The 20,389-nt window shown below is 41.4% G+C and overlaps 1 protein-coding gene across 2 annotated transcripts in view; it reads left to right on the top strand.

Moving 5' to 3' along the window:
• The window catches only part of SCUBE2 (signal peptide, CUB domain and EGF like domain containing 2), a gene marked incomplete at its 5' end in the record, with an annotated part of 44,073 nt that extends 24,151 nt beyond the window's left edge, over positions 1-19,922 (top strand). For both annotated transcript variants that reach the window (XM_082057487.1, XM_082057486.1), the window contains 7 exons: positions 99-302; positions 8,889-9,056; positions 11,630-11,791; positions 12,977-13,174; positions 13,728-13,880; positions 14,993-15,072; positions 15,925-19,922. In XM_082057487.1, coding sequence (XP_081913613.1) covers positions 99-302; positions 8,889-9,056; positions 11,630-11,791; positions 12,977-13,174; positions 13,728-13,880; positions 14,993-15,072; positions 15,925-16,077 — 1,118 coding nt within the window. In that variant the 3' untranslated portion in view covers positions 16,078-19,922. The remainder of the gene's footprint in view (positions 1-98; positions 303-8,888; positions 9,057-11,629; positions 11,792-12,976; positions 13,175-13,727; positions 13,881-14,992; positions 15,073-15,924) is intronic.
• Positions 19,923-20,389: the final 467 nt, after the last annotated feature.

The raw sequence follows: 20,389 nt of genomic DNA, 5'->3' as shown, positions 1-20,389 counted from the left end.
AATTGGTTTCTCAGTGATTTGCACTGGTTGGTCTTTAGAATTAGGTGGATTTTTGTGCGCGGTCACTTACAGCAGCTTTCATCCTCGATACTTTTCAGACACATGTGATGTGCGCTGTGCTCGGAAAAAGACTGAAAAGAGGTTCCGTAAAACCATTCGAACCCTGCGGAAAACAGTCAACAGGGACCAGTTCCGTGTTCGTGTCTCTGGCATGGACCATGAAGTGGCCAGGAAGTCTCTCAAGCTATCAGAGCCACAGCAGTCCTGTGGTGTAGGACAGATGCATGTGGGTAACCGATGTGGTAAGTAAATGTAAATTAGGAACAAACCATCATGTGTGTTTTACTGGTTTGCTCAGGTCTGATGAGCTTGAGGGGGGATCACGGGATGCTTGTCCAGGAGAGAGGAGGGCTGTGTGTGAAGAAGTAGGGGTTGCTGTTTGTGCTACTGACATGTGCCCCTCCATGTATTTATTGTTGCTGATCGCTGTGTTATGGAGTAGAACAAGAGCTCAGTGCTTTGTTGTGGCTGATGCACAGCCTACAGTAAGCTCAAAGGAAGAAATTGTGGCCGTAACATCAGGCACCAAAGGCCTTGACATCACTAGTGTTATTTTTAAGGCTACGTCTAATATCTAGTGTAACACTGTGTTTCTGAACTTGTGAAGATTTCATCCCTCCCTTGTTCCAAAGAAAAGGCTGAGCAGAATTTGATACAGTCGCATTCTCTTTGCTGATTAAGCTCTGAGTCTCAGAGAATCTTCATGACAGAGTTATAAATTAATGGAGAATAGGTGTTTTATAGGCCACTATGCAGAAAAGTCTTAATTATCATGGCACTGGAGGGCAACCACCATAATGCAGCCCATACTAAATGCTTCCAAAGCACAAAAGTTAAGGAGAGGGGTCAGATGTTATTTTAACGGGGACCTAACAACCATGACGGCTAATTCGGCTGCACAGGGTAGGCAGCATGTAGGTGGTTTTGTGAAGCAGCAAGCCTTTAAAATGGCTGTCAGACTGAATTAGTACATCTTCCAGCAGCAACCCATTCAGCCCCAGAATACATTTTCCAATCCAGTTTTGCTAACTCTGGAAAAACTTGGATTCCTAGAATATAAAAATGAATTGGTGGTGTTTAAAACATCTGTGCGAGCAAGCAGACTAGGGAATTACTCAGGAATTCTGTTGGAAAAAGCTGTAAGCTCTTTTTTTTTTTTTTTTTTTTCTCTTTTGTAACATTGTAATAAGTCTGAAAAACTTTAGAAAGCTCACCAAGATGAGTTTGCATGGATGTTTTCGAGATGTTGTGTTGGATGCTTGAGGAAGGCTTTGAAAAACTGTCTGGGTCCATTGTACAGAGCACAGTATAGCTTTCAAGCCATGTGTGATTTCAACTGGAAAAAAACAGCAATGAGTAAGCTAGAAAGACCGCAAGTAGATAAGGCAATGTGAGTTACAGTTAGGAACTGGAACAACAGAGACAATTTTGGCTTTTTTTTTTTTGGTAGCTGTGGAACCAGTTTCATTTCTCATTACAAATGAGAAGCATACCTGACATTTCTGTGCTAGTTCAGAGAGAAAGAGGGTTTTGGGAGAATGCCTGGAAAACTTTGGTATGGTGAGCACAGTCTGTCCTTGGTTGAAACAGACATTGAGCGTATGAAGACAAATGTTTAGAAGAACAACTTGGAAAAGTCAAACCTTTTCTGTTGCTGAATTGGTGCCACAGGTTGCTCTAGACATTTGAACAGGTACTGCTGTGAGCAGTGGAACCAGAAGTTATGATTCCCTGTGGGTCTCATGCCTTATGGTTTGATTTGCTTGTGTCTGAAGAGGTGCAATCACTACATTAATCTTCCTTTCTTCAGCTGAACTATTCAGACCATATCCTTGTGTAGATCTAGGGTGCTCAAGCAGGAGGTGGAACTTGCACCACGGCCTTTTGCTTGCATGGACTTTAAGAAGGTTTCTCTCCTCTATTTGCATGTTCCCTACTTATTTACATTAAGCATACAGAAACTTAGTACCTTTGAAGCCTCCTTGCATCCTTGGTCAAACTGCTGGAAGTTGGACAGAACGTTCACTGGCTGCTGAGGGGACATAAAAGCACACACAGAGGCAGTGTTGTTATGTACGCCTCATTTCCTTAGAAAAAGCTGATTGTCCCAGTGTGTATGGTGAAGGCAGCACGGGGTGGCTGCTGCTGCTGCTTTGACTGAAAGTCAGGAGTTGAGAAACAGACTGAGGAGAAGAGAATGGAGTGGGAACAGTGTGGAAGAGGAAGAAGCTAGCGCAGGGATGTGTGTGGGAGAATCAGGATTGTCCTGTTTGCTTTGTTTTGATCAGATTTTTTTGCAGAGCTGCCAAAAACTTCTGGACAGGAGTGGGGTCCTGCTTTTCTAGACATGCTCATGATTCTGGGGAGGAAGTGACTCCATAGCAAGAGATACAAGGTCAGCAGATGGATTCAGTGCAGGTGGTGGATGTGGTCTCTGGGCAGGCAGAGAACTTTGGCAAAGGGCTTTCACTCATCTGACCAGCTGAGCAGGAAGGAACATTTTTAGTATGCAGAATGGTTGCATGTGTGTCTCTGCTGTTCTTAAAACAGCTGTTGATACTAAAAGGGAAGTGCCAGTTCTGAGGGGTAGCGTATTTTATTTCAAGTTTGCTGTTTAATGTACTGTTCTGTTTGGGATTTTCTGATGCTTTAAAAGTTCAAGTGTCACATTTGTCTGCCTCGTTATGTGTGAGCTCTACAGCAATGAGTAAGCGTATTTAGCATTGGCTCACATTGATTAATTCCTGTGAATGGCTTCCAAAGAACAACCAGCAGTAGGTCTCTACTAATGTATATCACAGGAAATGCATGTAGCAAAATGGAACCTTCATCAATGTTCCCAGAGAACTGGATTCTCATAGCAGGACTGTGATCTTTCCACACTGAAGTAAATCTTATGGTAAAAAAAAATGCATAGGAATGACAATGTTTCAAGACTAGATGAACCATGTGAGGATGCTGGAAATGCTGCATCCTTCTTGGAGAGGAGATTTGTCCTGGGGAGAACATAGTTTCATTCACTAGCCTGACACAAAGTATTCATTCTCCAGTATGAGCTAGACATTAGACAGATTTAATAGCCAAAGACCAACTGTTGAAATACTAGAAATTCCTTGTAAGAATCTGATTTACCAGAAACCTCCATATTGAAAGAGAAGAAGTTCATATCTGTTGGGACCCTATTGCCCTCAGGCACTTTCCACTGAGGGAGAAACAAGCAATTTAGATGCTTTTTCTACTGCTTAAAACTCTGTCATACCTTGATCACATCCCACTGAGTTGAAAGTGCACCTTGCCTGTTCCATTGGTTGTTTTTTCTTTTTGTGTTGGATGCATGAATACTTTTAAGAGAGGGAAGAAGGCAACGAAAAGCACCATTCCCTACAATTGCTGTATAAAAGGATGTGTGAGCATGCCCTTGCTGCATGGCAGTCACAAGTGTATTCACCCAAAAAGCTGTCACTTCAGAGAACAGTAAAGATGAGCTGCTCTGGGATAGGCACTGCTCTGATGTAAATGCTGAGCAGCTTTATCTTGTGTGGGAGGGGTTGATGCATTTCATTGCTCAGCATTCAGCAGTTTTGTCCCTTTAGTTCTGAGGATGCAAATAAAATATTAACAGTTCATAGAAAATGATGAGCCACATCTCAACATTTAGGTGTGGTATGATACTGGATACTGGCATTGTAAAAGTATGAGAAGTATTTAAAAAGAAAAGCAAAGTGCTGCCTGCCTTTGCACTTGTCAAAATTAATAGTTGTGTTATACAACAGAGAACTAAATGTTGTGGGTTTTTGCTTCTGTTGTGGGGTTTTTTTGGTTGTTTTTTGTCTTATTTTTTTTATTTTTCTGTGTTTTTGGGGTTTTGGTTTTTTTGTTTGTTTGTGGTTTTTTGTTTGTTTTTTTTGTTTGTTTTTATTACAATTTTATGAAAATCTGACAAGAAGAAATGAATTATCAAATGGGAGAAAGGGTGCTGTTTTTCTGCTAAGCTGCTTGCTCTGACAACCATAGATTTAAGACATAAATCCTTAGGATGCATAACCATCTCATGTGACCTAAATGTGTGAACCACTAGAACACAATAACTTCAAGGATGGTGCTTCAGAAGTAATTTGCATCAGTTGTTGATGATTTTCCTTATAAAGTCAAGGCATCATTCTTAAGAAAATGGTGAATTGGTGGATCATGACCTCCTTTATGAGGTTCACCTTCTCAGCCACTGAGATACTACAGCATTTGTCTATAGGAGCAAATGCTCAAAGGCTAATGTGTTGAAAAGAGGGGAAGAGCCTTTAAATGTCTTTGTAACTGTTAATCCTGGTTCCCTGTGGTCCCCTCTTTCCCCTCCCCAGCCCCTCCTTTCTTCTTGTTTTTGCATCAGAAAAGCTTTCACTTTTTTTCTTTAAAACAGCTGCATGAGACTCAAGACTGGGTTTTTAATGGGTATTGAAGACAAAGACAGACAGTGGCTGCAGAAATGAAGTCTACTAGAAGCAATTGGTTCTTTTGTTCTTTTGGAGAAAAACAATCAGGTTTCTGAAAAAAGAGCAAAGCCAAGCCAGTGGAATTCTGATTTAATGGCATTATTTGCAAATCTTCAGATCTTGTTTCAACTGGGTATTTCCCATGTGTCAGATGGGACCATGCAATTTATAGTTTTGTGAAATGAAGCTCAAACTTTTTTGGTTTCATTTAAACAGAAGACAGGAAAAGTTTGAACTATTAGAGGGTGGGGTTTTGTGGTGTTTTTTGTTTGTTTGTTTGGGTGTTTGTTGTTGTTTTTTTTTTCTCTAGAGAGCATTCATTTGTATCATCCTAATTTTGGGCACAGTCCTGTGGATTTCCATGCGATGATTTCTGTGTTGACATGATGACCTTATAATTAATGTTACTATAACTGAACCTAGCACCAAGTCTGTTTGTTACTCTAGATTGGGCCCTTGTGAGTGCTGTGAGCTCCTGAACAGGCTTTCCTCCTTACCCTTGCTCTGTGCTCCAGTAACATTAGATGGGGTTCCTGTGTTTGGAACATCTCTAGGTGGAAGATGGAGAGGAACTGGAAGAAGTCTATGGGGAATGTGTTTGTGGATCAAATGGTCTGGACACTTGTACTACTTCAAAAATCTTGGTTTGATGTAGTCATGTGAAGAAACCAATTTATTTAAGAGCTTGAGGCATTAAAGCTTGTGCATCACTTAGAGTAATTTTAATATTTGTATTGAATAATGAATATTCATTAGACTATAAATAGCTAAATCTGCGTCCGGATGTATTTACCTCTTTTCACATAAGATCTATTAAGGTTTGAAGTGTTTGGCGCGTCTCAGAAGTCATAGTGGGGGAAAGATAGGGTTATGCATTTTTCTAGGCAGTGCAATATTTCAAATTTAATTTTTCCAATCTCTGTATTTTATATACTTCATAAACTTAATCCAGAGTTTCTTGCTTTTGTCAGGTCTCACTGATTTCAAATTGAGCATGACTGCTTAACAGCCTTGAGAATGAGAGTCATTATTAAATGTAGTAATGTCAGGTATGAATATGTGTGGAGTACCCTCACAGGCCTATGCTCCAGCCAGGCCTAGTCTCTCCAGTTCCAGGAAGCAACACCACATATGCTACTTCATAAAACAGTGACCTCTGTTGTCAAAGCAGCTAGTGTTCCCCTCTCCTGCTCTGTGATAATGATCTGAAGCCATTTCTGAGCAGAGAGTGGACAGCCCTTTCCTTACTGGGGTGGTGGTGTCCTGTGAACCCAAACCCCATGGACACACAGAACAAGCCCATTGCTCATCTGGCTGGACTCCTCTCTCAGCCTGGTTTGTCTCCAGCAATATGCCATTGCCCAAACAGACGTTTTTGAGCAGTGGTTTGTACTGAAAGAGCTAGGTAGTCATTACATAGCTTTCTCTCCGTGTTTGGGGCAGCCTGTCCTCTGCCCTCCCACTCGATCCTTTTCTTTCTCCACGCAAGTTCACAACAGTAGCTGCCACACTGTACGCAACTTCATTCAGCTGGTTTTGCACGCCCTATTACAGTGGTGGTAGCCAGTTGGACTTTATTTTTTTTACAGTTTTCTTTTTGTTGCCAACTTTTAGGAAAATCAAAATGAAATACTTGAATACATTGTTACAGATCAAATGCAAATTTTATTTTTTTTTATCAAGGTTGACTTTTTACACAGTTCCTGCCTTTCACTGTCTCAGCCCTGTGTTTCTTCTGTGGGCTCTGTCGCAGGCATAGCCTACTGTCCTGCTGACCTGCCACAGGCATTCCTGGTCATCCTTGGGGCAGCCGCTGCAAGTGGAAGACAAGAGGGGAGTGGGGCCTGAGGCAGGTGAAGTGTAGTTCTGGTGCAGCTTAAGGGACCTGAGATTAACACAGAGCAAAGTCAAAGCCAACTGCCAGCCTGTCCTGACAGTTCATCAGTTCTAATAATTGTGTAAACATAGTGTTTGTATCACCTTACACTTTATCTAGTAGTCTAGCTGCTGATCACCTAATTTGGCTTTGAACCCACAGACACAAAGTGTTAGCGGAATGATATTTTTTTCTTGCTGCTAGATAGCTGAAGTGTGGGAATGTACTATGATGGCAAATGAGAAATTTGTGGTTTATACCCTAATAAAACTTAATAGGATGAGGAAAGACAAATAACTTGGGACTCTTGCCCCAGTGCTCAGAATCCTGGAAGCTAAAGATTGGCTGGAGCTCACAGTGGGTCTCAATGTGGAGGGAAGGCACAGAAACAGACCATCTGATGCTTCTGCCCTGTCTCAGAACACCCCATGTTAAGGATCTCGCTGATGTTTGAGGAGATGTTTTTAAGTTTACTTCCTCAACGCAAATTTTCAAAAATTAGACACTTTGCTAACTAATCCTGGAAGATTTAGTTTTATTCCACAGGGAGCTCTACAGTTTTACAACCTGCAGTTTCAAGGCAAGTAAGGTGGAGATTATAAAGCTGCCAAGAGAGATCTGATGGGATAAGTTCTCAAATGTGAAATTTCCACTTAATTCGTGGGCTTGGTTCCTGCCTAGGACAGGTTTCCTTTGAGCTCTGTTAGCCAGCTTACTGTTATGCTGGACTCCGAACAAGTTCAGGAAACCTGAAGTACAGTTTTAAGGTTGAATTTGTATGGTTTTACATGTGTCAATGTAAAGTAGCCTGTTCAAAACAAAAACAAAGCAAAGATGCACATACTCCTCCAATGCAAAACCAAAGAAGCCCAAACTTGACGCAGGATTAAAATGAAGGGAAAAATGCAGTTTAAGGGGAGACAGCAGAGGGCAAATTGAGACTACTCAGAGCCCTGATTTTTCATGGAGCCATATAGTTTTTGAGGGAAGGAGATTTGTGCTGGTCTTTCCATTGCCTCTGGGTTTCTGAAGTCAGTAGCCACTTCTCAAAATCACCTTTACTAACCTGGATTGTCTTTCCTTGTCATGGAAATGTAAATAGTATTCTTTCCTTACCTTATTAGGAGTGCTGCAATGAAAGCCTTAATTCATTCATGTTTGTTGAGTTGCACAAAGAGTACAGAGATGAGTGTTCTGTAGAAATGTTTATAAAATGAAGAAAGGCTTGAAAAGTGTGGGAGCAAATGAATGTGTGTCCTTATGAAAGCAGAAGTGATGTGTGGTGGAAAAAGTTAAAACCAAGACCTAAGACTATCTCCTTCCTCACTACTTTTCATTGATAACCTACAGAGCGTTGCTTAACCTGCTTATTTTATTTTTAAGCTAAGGAGGAACACTCACTATTCCACTCAGTGTATCAGCCATAAACAAAATTCTTCATCATTGATCATGACCGGTAGTTAATGCCCTGCTTGTTGTTAGTCATATATCCTGAAATGAAGCCAAGGCCAATTTAACTTCCTAACAAAACAGCTATTCACTGAATGATTTATTTCAGCTATAAACTAAAACTAACAGTTTATTATTGTAACAGGTCTTTAAAAGGACAGAATTTTTCAGCACAGCTGAACAACTGCAACAGTATTTTGTGCCTTCCAGAGCAGGGTAATCATTAAATTCTGGCACTGAAATCAGTTCTTTTGTGAAAAGCTTGAAGAACGGAATTTTTCTGAGATACCCCTAAATATTCCCAGGCTTGTTAGATAATATTGAGGTGTATCTTTGAATAAAATCTGTCAGATTTAGTTAATGCTATCTATGCACCATAGAGGACACAGCAATCCAGCGCACAGATAATCATTATTCAAGATCCAGTATCAGAAAAATGGCAAGAATATTTCTCCTTTAAAAGTCTTCGGGGCACGTATAATGTTTAGTTAGAGAATTTGCACATTTACTGCTTGTGCTTGGTGTTACTGAATTGTGTGAAAACCTTAATGGTTATGAAGTATGAATATTCAGTAATTAAGATTAAAATACTTGTAGAAATCTGGAAGTACATTTTTGGCATGTTAGTACTAAATGATTTCATTTGCGAGGGGTCCAAGAGTTCTTTAGCTAGAAAGCAGAGATAATCACTACATAATTGCATTGTACAGATTAACAGGGAGTACTGGACAGGCCTAGTGCCCAGAGTGGGCTTGCAACAAGGTGTGAAATCCATTCCAGCTCACAGAAGAGCTCGCCAGCACCAGAGGTTACCAGTGCCTGTTTCAGTTTTAGGAGGTATATTGCATGGATTAAGCTCTGTCTGTTGCTAGCATTCAGTTCTGAAACCCTGGCTCCCATTTCCCAAGCAAAGAGGAGAGCACCTTCACCATGAGGTTTCAGGTCATGCTCAGGCTCATTGATGTACCTTCACCTATAATATACAGGTTGAAACAGGTGTGGTCTTCCTCTTCCAGATCAGTGCTCACCAGGTGAATATTCTCCTGATGGCTTCAAGCCCTGTCTGCCATGTCCCCTTGGAACCTACCAGCCCGAAGCTGGGCGAGTATCCTGCTTTCCCTGTGGAGGAGGTCTAACAACGAGACATAGCAGTGCATCTTTCTTTCAGGACTGTGAGACCAAAGGTAAGGTCAAGATTTATTTGATGAACTGTACTGCTCTGAGGCAAAAGTAATTGCTGCTGCTGCTGCAAGTGGGGCATTCAAAGAAGGGCCATTCTCCTTTCAAGGATCTCTCCTTCCAAGGCTCTCACAGTTGCCTGGCCTGGCTACCAGGAAACTCAATAAAGCCTCGCTTCTTTTTATAAGTAACTCTTATACAAGCCTTGAAGAGGGGTTAGGAGATACATGGAAGCTGGTCAGTGAAGTCATAGAAAGGAACACCAGTGATAAAAATGAAGTCTCAATAAAAAAAATCAAGAGCAGTATGCCTTATTTTGGTTTTTTTTGCACAGCAGCAACATGAAAATGCGAAGGAGGGAATTGCAGTCCTGCAGTATAACTAAGAAAATAGTTTCTTCATGTTCATAAAGAGAAACTGGCTTGGATGGCTTGGGATATACCTAAAAAGTTAGCAATTCAGCTTTGCAGTACCTCAGGCAGCCTCTAAACTTCATCCCACTGGAGCTGCCATGCAATAGGCTCCCAAGGTTTTCCTCACAGGACTGAAAATCAGGTGGGGATCATATCTTTAAAAACAAAGGAATTTTGTTAGCAACTTAGTTATCTAAAATGTAAAAAGCTGAAGGACACCTATGAAGTTACCTTTGAAAACACTGATAAAAATATGTGTCCATGGAGAGAGAGGATATATTAATTGATATAATGGTTTGCTCAGTGTCTTAAAGTGTGGGTAAAAGAACATTGCTTTTATCAAAATCACCAGAAGAAAAAGTGTTAATAGAAATGTATTATCGTAGAGTAGAAATAAGGAATAGAAATAAGGTCCCAATGCAAACATTTGGTGGTGGCTTAGATTAAGAGATCTCTCTAGTGTCAGTTAAGATATGTTTACTATTGAGAATTGGAACATAATAGAATAATCTTGCAGTATGGTTGCAGAATTAATATTACTGGTAATAATGTGATAGCTAATAGAGTTCTTCAGTGAAGAATCACTGAATCCGTGCTGGTTTTTTCATACTTCATTTTGCAGAGTTAAAGCACTAAAAATTGTGTTATAAACCATGGATCAAGATAAGAAGAACTGATTTCAGTTTTATTTAACATAAACAAAAACAGGTCTACAAATGAGGTTCAGTGCTCAAATCAGAGTGATAATTAAAGGATATTTTTGTATTAACTGGAATGAAGAGCTCAGGGATTTGCCTGTGGAAGAGGCCGCACGAGACATGGAATCACAGATGCAAGAACTATTTGGAACTTGTGTCTGAAGCATTTGGATTGGGCGGGTGGAGCATGTAGGGAAGGGATCCAGGCTGAACCAGCTAAACACAAAGCTCAACAAGACCAGAGTTATTTGTGAGTAAGCAGAGCTTAAAAGGGATGGAAAAAAGGGACTGTGCAGCACAGAAAACTACATTTTACAGGCAAGGTAGTAAATTATTTTGATATTGAGCTGAGAGCTGTAAAGTTGCCAAATGAGGTAAAAAGAATAGGAAAATGCTTTGTTTTAATTTTTTTGGTCCCATAAGGAAAAAGAATCAAGATGGTGATGGAGTTAAGAGCAAAGATAATATATGGCTGATGCTCTTGACTGCTTTCTGTCAGGTTTCAGTACAGATAGTGATGGGCATAGACGCAGATTAGATAAGAAAAATCCAATTAAAAGAAGCATATTACAAATGTAAGCAAAGGTGTTTGGGGTCCTGTGTTCTCAGATTGCAATGAGAGAAGAAAATTTTCCTGTTGCATGCAAGGAACTAGAAAAATAGTTGCAAGTCTGCTAGAAAAGGATTTTTTTCCTCTGTGCATGTCTATCTCATGTCTAAACCTTCCGTAAAATCTGTTATGCTTATGAAAGAGTTTGTGTGTCGGAGTGGGGTGAAGAGCACCTCCTTGCTTTGGTGGAGCAGGGGGTGCTCTCAGCAAGCCCTGTGAGGGCTGTAGCTTGTGTGTCCAGCTAATATGACGACTGGTGTGACGTGATGAAATAAAGCGGCAGCAGATCTGGTGGAGGTGGCTGTACCCTGAGTCATGGCCTGTTGTTGCCAGACAGTGTGTGATCATGACAGAAGAAGTTGATAAACAAGTTTAGACACTAGTCCTGATGCAAGGTGCCACTTGTAGAGGACGAGGGTCTTTCTCGTCTGCTTGTGATGAGCTCACTAGGATGCAGCAGCAGTGTACATGCTGCCAGTGCACAACAACTGGCAGGAAAGAAAGGTTTAGTTAGTGTTTCTACATATTAATCACCTTCCAAGTCAAATGTCAGTGGCAAGACCAATTGGTAACACGTTACTCTGCTCAGTGTCACAAAATCATGGTGGTTATACTCACTCCCCCATATCTTTTGTTATGGCTTCTACACAGAAACGCTCTATAATGTTGCATTTGGGATATTTGAACTTGCACAAAGTGACCAGATAAATTAAAATCTTTTAATTTACCTCTGCGTTATTGCCCTCATAGTTTATGAATTTGGCATTTCAGTTATTAAAATTATAATAAATCCTATAAAAATGCACAAAGTAATATTCTGATGTTTAAACCGTGCTGCATATTTAATTGCTCTCCAGTTCAGTGTTCACCTGGCCATTTTTATAATACCACAACTCATCGGTGTATTCGCTGCACAGTTGGGACATACCAGCCTGAGTTTGGACAAAATTACTGCATTTCATGCCCTGGAAACACCACTACTGATTTTGATGGATCAACAAATGTAACACAGTGCAAAAGTAAGTATAGCAAGATGGTTTTGATGATCTATTACAAATGAAAAGACTGGACCATTTTAATGTTCATAGTGGCCCTAAGGGCAAAATTTAGCTTTGCTCCAGGGAGCTTGGAGAGAAGCAGTGCTGTTGCTCCTCTTGCTGCCTGCCTGCATCTCATCCCACATGGCTTACTGAGGTCCATGAGAGACCATTTCTGCAGAGTGGTTCCATCATTCTTGTTAAGGTAAAGTGATGATTGTTTTGCCGTCTGGTGCTGGGTCTCTCTAGTTCTTGCTATTCAATCTTTTTTCCCATGATAGAGCAGACAGAGTTCATGTTCTCAGCACCCTGATTTCTTTCTCTTCTATTAAAAGGAATAGAAGTTCGCTCACAAAACTTAATAGTTTTGGTAACCATTTCTTCTTCATAACAACCTTTGAAAGGCAATTACAAAGAGAGCCACTGTTCTATATTATGGTAGCTGTAGTGTGGGATGCTCAGGGTAAATTAAAGGGGAAAAACGGTGGGTAAAGAGGCGACTGCTCAGAAGAACCTCTGGAAATGCATACACACAGACATATATACACACACATGTACATAGAAATACGTTTCTGGGAACTGCATGTCTCTCAAATAATCCATTCCCTGGGCATGTCCATACTCACACATCACTGTTACGGTGCTGTAGTGCCCAGACTCTTATGCCACACAGATGTGGGGACCACAGGATCCTGCGCTGGGGTTCACCCTCTCTTACTGCCAGTGTGCAGAGCAAAGGCTGCTGTGCTCCATGGGTTGTGCTGCTGCGGGCACGGTGCCTGAGCAGAGCACCACAGACTCCAGTTAGACTTCAACTGGTGCTTTTATAAACCCGTTCTGTCTGGAACAAGCAAGTGGAACATCCTTGCTTGAGCATTTTTATGTCCTCTTACACCTGCCTTGCTGCTTGCCTGTGCCTTGGTCGATGCACCCGCTGTGTTACCAGGGACTAGTCTGAATTGTTATGTCTCAGCATAGGTTAAAACACAGAGGCAGAAGCAGGCAGCAGTGTGAAGTGAAGCTAGCAAAGAGAACTGTGCCTGCATCAGATGGGAACAGAAAAGTTTGTGTGTCTGTTGCCCATGCACCGTTTCTAACAGTGACTGTAGAAAGAGCTGGAGGATGACCTCACTTTGCCTAGTCCTGCACACTGTGTTGCTCTTTCAGACAGGCACTGCGGAGGTGAACTGGGGGATTACACTGGATATATTGAATCACCAAACTATCCTGGGGACTACCCTGCAAACAGTGAGTGTACTTGGAATATTAACCCACCGCCAAAGCGCCGTATTCTGATTGTGGTTCCGGAAATATTTCTACCAATAGAAGATGAGTGTGGAGACTACCTGGTGATGCGAAAAAGCTGTAAGTCTGAAATATCTACTGAGGCACCTGGCAACACAGGTTTCTCACATGCATTGCTGTTTACATAAATTACATGCAGCCTGGCTGGCCTCTACTTGAGAGCAGAAAGTTCTTTAAATGAAAAATTGAGAAATTGTGTTTGGTAATGCTGCTCCATAGGTTCAGGTGAAGTAAGGGTGCAAGGCTATGATGTTTCAGTGAACTCTGAAAGAAATATCATCAAGAAGGTGTAGATGGTTCAAGCTAACTAGTCATGAATTATACTTGGGTTAGGGAAGAGGAGATGCTTGCTAGTCCCTACAAGTGCCTGATGTGTGAATAAACAGCTTCAGTTTCTAGTATAAGCATGCCCGTCAAACAGTAGATGTGGTTTTTTTTAAAAAAGAAATATATTCCTTGACCAAGAAATCACTAGTGGATGGCCTGCCACATTTTGAGGAGTTTCCTCAACACTAGCAAGCATTTCTTGTCATGGTAGTTTAACTTATTTTGTAATTATTCATTAGTATGAAGCACTATCAGATAACTGCCTATTACGTGTTTTCTTTGAAAGCTTCTTCCAACTCGGTGACCACGTATGAAACCTGCCAAACCTACGAACGCCCTATAGCTTTCACTTCTAGGTCTAAGAAGTTGTGGATCCAGTTCAAGTCGAATGAAGGGAACAGTGCCAAAGGATTCCAAATTCCTTATGTAACGTATGATGGTAAGCAGATGTGAGCAGCTGAGCTGATGTGGACTAGTGCAGCTGCAGCGGTGCAGAACTCCTTGTGGGCTCCTTGACCCCATTAAGCAGCAGGGTAACCCAGCACTCTCAGCAGTGTCACTCTGAGACCAGTAGCTGCTTCCATTTAAAGCTAGTTTAAGGAATTCTGCATTGCGCTGCAGTCTTAAGTGCCACTGTATTTCCAGTCTTCCACAGACCTAAACAAAGACCTGGGATTCTGAGCTCCAGCCTCCAAAACGTAGAGCTCAGGGACAGAATCTGGGTTTTATGCATTTTTGTGCCTTCCCAGTTCTGAGTTGCTTCAGGTGGCAGCAGGGAACTGTTAGGAACTGGGCAGAGCCAAAGTGCCTCTGACTTACTGTATTGCTGCTATAATCTGTGATCTCATACCAGATAGCAAATACCTATCTAGAAAAGAAGCTTAAGGGCAAGAGTTTCACCCTATCCTTGTCAGACTCACCAGGAGTGAAACTGGAACTAAGGCTTTGCACTTTGGCATAAGTGATGCAAGAATGAAATGGCACATTTCTATTAACACTGGATTAATTGTGAAGGAGTCATCCCTGCTGTGGTCTGCAAAGTTTTGTCAACAGAGGATTATTTTCAGGGGAGACCTCTCCTTTTGAGGCATTTCAAATTTTGATTGACTAGGGGTTTGCCTTTTAAGAAAGCGTCCTCTTACCTATTTTTTTCTTTTTTCTTTTCTTTTTTTTTTTTTTTTTTTTTCCCTCCCCTTCTTACTGTAGAAAGAAGTCACAAGTATTCACAGATGAGTTTCTGCAGTGCAGGCAGTTTGAAATGTGCTACTTGGTTACAGTATGCTCTACAACCCCAGGCACATTACGATTTCTTTTGGTTTTGACAGATTGATGCTGGGCAGCTCAGCAGAGTACACTGTTTTCACAATAAACAGTATTTTTAGTTTCTTTACAGAAGAGCATTTAGAATATTTTTGACTGCTAATATGAGGGCCAAGTACCCCTGGTTCTTTTGGGGTAGAACATCTAACTATTGCATGTGTAACCAAGGGAGGTATTGAGTATGTTAAGTGAAGTGAACCTGCAAATGACTCTCTTGTGTATTCCCCATAGAGGATTATCAAGAACTAATAGAAGACATTGTTCGGGATGGTAGACTTTATGCGTCTGAAAATCATCAAGAAATACTTAAGGTATATTCCTTCCACTAAACATGTTGGTTTTGATTGAAAATGACACTGTTTTGTGGTGGTGAGATTGCATCCTTCACCACAGCAGATCTGCTCCTTGGTGCACTAGACACATGCTGCTTCAGGGAAGTAGGATGAATCCAGCACAGCCTGATTGTGCAGAGCAGTGGATGTGAGACCCTTTGTCCAGGGGGGTTTAAAGGTGGATCAGACCTACTAGGAAACTCTATGGTGATGATAGCCCCTTGAGCCTCACATAGATTGTGCAGGAAGGAATCAGTGGGGCAAACTGAGGGACATGGGATTTAATCTATTTGGTCCTGCTGTTTGTAGCCTGTAGATCAACAAGGGCTTTTCCTTCCTGTGTAACAACAAAAATCTCTTTGTGGATTTATAATCATAAAATCATAGAATAGTTTGCGTTGGAAGGGATATTTAAAGGTCATCTAGTCTAACTCCCCTGCAATGATCATTTTGACTGATTTGCCTTCTCTGACCTCAGTTAGGGGACAGTTACAATGGCACGTTGAGGATGTTATCCCAAGTGAGCCTTTTTTTGCTGAATATCAGATTCAGTATTTGTTTCTTTTGTGGGTTTTGGTGTTGATTATTTTTTGTTTGTTTGTTTGCTGTTCTTGTTTGAAGTATGAGGGGAGAAATCCTGGTGCCACCAATGATATATGTGAAACTCCAGTGATTTCCCTGTGGCCTCGATGTCAGCCTTGATCCACTAGTTTCTGAGCCCCTGAAGCACTAGTACTTGAAAAGTAAAGTGTAAAAAGTAAAACACCCATGATCTTTTATGACCCTAACTCCGCTGTGGAATTACTGTAAAATCCGTTTTCCTTTTTCTAGGACAAGAAACTGATAAAAGCGTTGTTTGATGTGTTGGCGCATCCACAGAACTACTTCAAGTACACAGCCCAAGAGTCAAGAGAGATGTTCCCAAGATCCTTCATTCGGCTGCTGCGCTCTAAAGTTTCCAGATTTTTGAGGCCTTACAAATAGTTAGCACTGTACTTCAAAAAACTGACCAGCCCTGGCCATGCACAGAGTGGTTGTGGTAGGTGGGGCTGCTTTCTGTGTTACACACACTGGCAGAGAAACTCCAGGGAAGCTTGCCAGCTCTGTTCCTGGCAAAGTTTGGCTTTCTTAGCTAATATAAATATTTTGATGAACAGAATTTTGATTCCTTTCCAGATAATACCTTTTGGGTACCACAGATACTTCATGGATCTCTGAACTGAGTGGTGCCGAGCAAGAGCAGAAGTTTGTAAAGTTCTGCCCTGTTGCTTCATCAGTAACTCTTAAAGCTAATGACGACAGACAGGCTAAGTAGTGTGGTTTAGGATGAACTCTGGGCTGCCATTAATACATGTTACCTCAAGAAAGATGGGTTCATGTTTGGTCTCACTGAAAGTGAGAACAAGATTGATGTTTCTCTTAACTTTTGCTATGCAGGAAATACAGAGCTAAGATTGAAGTAGTTTTAGTTTGAACCAGTGAATCCAAGAATTGCACAAGGTGTAATTTTTCTCTGAACTACATGTTGTATGAGGCATGCAGAGAAATAAGCAAAAGGTTGAATATTAGTTTGAATGCTCTGGGTCTTGATCACACTGTGTTCGTGCTAATGACCTGTTGACTTAAATTGACTGATACCAGAATAAAACCAGGGCACCACAGTAATGGAATAGAGACCCTGACCTGCTGGACTCTCCCACTTTGGGCTGACTGCAAGTGTTACAACAGAGCAGATTTGTTATTAAAACCCAGTGCTCTCTCCCTGTGTATAGGCCTGGGACAGCATGAGGTGTTGGCTCTTCCAAGTAGTATAAGATGGTGTCCTCTGAGCACCTAGAGTTGAACACACAAGCCCAATTTTAAATGCAGGCTTTGCATATATTATATTCTTGCACATTACAATTTAAACCTGTATAAGGCTCTTAAATGAGCCTTAATTCTTACGTTCCTTCACCTGTCTGAGCACCTTGCAATGACCTTGTTGAGCAGAGGACAGCTGCTTTCGCTGTCTTGCTGGAGAGAAGTAGATGTACAAAGATATTCCTCAACCGGACCGTGGCCACAAAAGTCATCTATGGTGAAATGCTGCTCAAGATTCCTAAAATCTGGGTCCTTTTCCTCAGGTTGTGTTTCTTACAGGAGATAAGGCTATTCTGAAAGGCCTGTAGGGAGCACTGTGTTGATGAAAATGTTTTTGTTATCTCAGTGCTTTTCTTTCCACACTAAAATTGCATCACTGTTCTCTGACCACACAAACTGTTTCATGGGTGTAATGTATTTTTTGGGTGTTCTGTACTAAAGGGAGATGGCCGCAGTCCCACTTGTTTGGAGATGGACTCACAACCTCCATCATTCGGTGACTGGCAGCGCTGAGCGGTGCAGGGGGGACCAGTCTTCTTCTGTGTGCCCCCTTAGGAAAGGTACTGAAATTCTGCTGTGTAGCCAGAACGAATGTTCGCTTTCTTAGGATGTGGAGTCAGATCTCCTTGGGGTTCATTGCATCGGTATGTGGTATTTAACTGTTGTATGTGAATAATACCATGTCCACAGTGTGACAGATGAAACTCTCATCAAGAACAGGGGTCTGAATCTGTTCCCTGCACTGTTAGGAGCAAATGAAACTGCCAAGCGCAGCCTTGCTGAACTGTCACGCCATGGCAGCCCTGTTTGGTGGCATGTGAGGCAGTGCAGCCTGTCTTGTGGTGACGACACGGTTTGATTATGGTGTGATGGGCAGGGGCAGCAGCCTCAGGCCACAGCTGGGAGCAGAACCTCTCAGGATGGGGTGAAGTGATGCTGTATTCCTCTTGCTACTGCCCAGAAAGAGTTATGGTGGTCTGGGCAGAGGAGGGAAATGGCTTGTGTTGCTGCCAAGAGGGAGAATAGTCCCTTGGCTGGCTGTACTGAGGCTCCTGCTCCAGTTCGAGAGCTGCAGGTGGGTTCCTGTGGAAGAGTGGTGAGTGCCCGTTCCGGGGAGAAAACAGGGTCAGTGGGGAGGAGGGAGGCAGGGTGGCAATCAGCAGAACAAAAGGAAAGGTCCTGGAGCATTCCTGGCTGGTGTGCATCATCCTGAGCAGGGGCTGTGATGCCTTAGTGGGGAGACAAGACAGGAGTTATCTGGAAGAAGGTATGAAGCAGTGTGATCAATAAAAATGGCTAAGAGATGACAAAACAATAGGAAGGGTGGTGAGACAGGCGTGCTATGTCTATGGTAAAGCGCACTGTTGTGGTGAGATCCCAGGAAGGTATTTCAAGATAGTTTCCCCCTGGCTGCACAGCCCCTACCTCTCTGCTGTTTGTGGCTTCCTGTGCCAGATGCCATGTGTCAGTGAGTTGCAATGACTCACCAACCATCTCTGTGTGGCGATGGAGCACTTTGAAATGGGCGAGATGCTGCAGATCTGCTGGAGGGTGCATGGGCAAGTTAGAGACATGTTGGTGGGGCACTGGGAGAAGAGGACCATGGTGTGCCAGCTTCTGGGCCAAGCCCAGCAGAGCAGCTTTGCTGTGATCTGTGTGCTCTCTGCCATGGGAAGCAACCCAGTTCTTGCTGTATTTCCCCACTCAGAAGGCTGCAGATCTGAACAGTTCTGTTTCGTGTTGCTGAACGACACATGAATCAGAGTGATTGGTTTCGACAACAGTTCAAGAAAACAAAAGTTGTGAAACATCCATATATTTTTAATTTATAAAATCGGGATTTCCTGCTCTGTGCATGAGTTACTGATGTGAGCTCTGGGTTCATTGTGCTGCACCTCGTCTCACAGGCAGTTCTGCATGGCTGCTCCGGGACCAGCACCTCGCCTTTGGTCTCTGCACTGGGTCTCAGCTTTGCTCCTCCATCATCCCCGTGTGCACAGGCCATTCCCATGGTGTCTGTGGAAGGAGAGGAGTGTGTCAGTGCACAGGCCTGGGCTCAGGAGAAAAACCTTGCCCTTCCTTTTGCTCCACAGCCCTGTTAGTTTTCTACATAAAAAGTAAATGACTCAGAAGCACTTCTGTTACCCTTGATCTAACACTATGAATCAAAATTTCCCCTTTTACTGTGGATCCTGTGTGTGCAGTAAAGAGTGAAGAGGGAATTTTTTGCCATCTTAAATTTTGGGAGAAGTGATAACTATTGCAGAACATTCTAACACTTGGCATTGTATCTTCATAGTGATGGTAGTGGCTCTGTAGAAATGTTAATTTCTACTTTCTGTGTGGTTGTAGACAGATGTTATATTTTGGCAACAAATGATTCAAAAAGTGTTTAACCTTATAAAACAGAATTTAACTTTTGAAGTAATTACTAGTGTTAACTGGATGACTTAATGTCACCTACATAAGCATAAGGATCTTTTTCATGATTGTAAATTAATGTAAAATGTTTCAGACTGTTACTCTTAATAAGAGAAATAAACCAGTGAACTTTTAGTTGCATGAAAACCTTGGATACTATTATTAGTTGTCTTTGCTATACTGAATAATAGTTTTGTGACAAAATTAATGGTTGTGTAGCAAGTTATCTCACATCTGATAGACTTTATCCTGGGAACACCTGCTTACTTTACAATTTTGTTTCATGTAATATATTATTAACCTGCATCCTCATAAAGATAGAATTCTTCATACATTTAGTGATGCACAGATTTCTGGCTAGTATAATATCAGAATTATCCTGGTAATAATTCTAATAATTATGCTAAAAATATCTCCTATATGATGAGCTGGAGTGAATTGGCCTATTGTAAGCAGCTATATGAAGACAGAATAAACTGCTTAAAGTAACTTCAAAGTATTTTATTACTTTGTAGATTAATCTGATTTTTTTCTTAAAAAAAAAAACACCCCCAAAAAAGAACAACCCCCAAACCTCCTTGTTTAAACTTAAAAATAATAAACCAAAAAACCTCAACAAAGTAAAAACCCATGTTAAGACACAAGTTCCCAGTATGTTTTTAAGATTACACCATAGTTTCATGAGAGCTTTTCATTAAATCCACTGATTTAATTTCTTAAAATTAAAAAATAGAATTAGGTCATGGGAAATTATAAACGAGTTGGTCTATAGTAATTTTTAATACTGTTATTCTGTATTTGTTTCTGTGATATTGCATTGAGATTATTAGTTGTAGTCAATATATCAAACTTTTATAAAAATAATCCCAATATCTTCTCCATTTATTCAATTTTTTTTTTGACCCTTACCTTTCTTTCATCATAGTTACAAGGACTGATTTGTATCAAACTGAATGTAGCCATCCAGCTTTATTTGGTGCAGTTTTGGAAGATACAACTGTATTAATTCAGCTGT

This window comes from Streptopelia decaocto (genome assembly GCF_964273445.1).
Source record: "Streptopelia decaocto genome assembly, chromosome: 7".
NCBI classification, from domain to species: Eukaryota; Metazoa; Chordata; class Aves; order Columbiformes; family Columbidae; genus Streptopelia; species Streptopelia decaocto.
The sequence above is the reverse complement of the archived record's forward strand: the minus strand, read 5'-3'. Positions and strand labels throughout refer to the sequence as shown.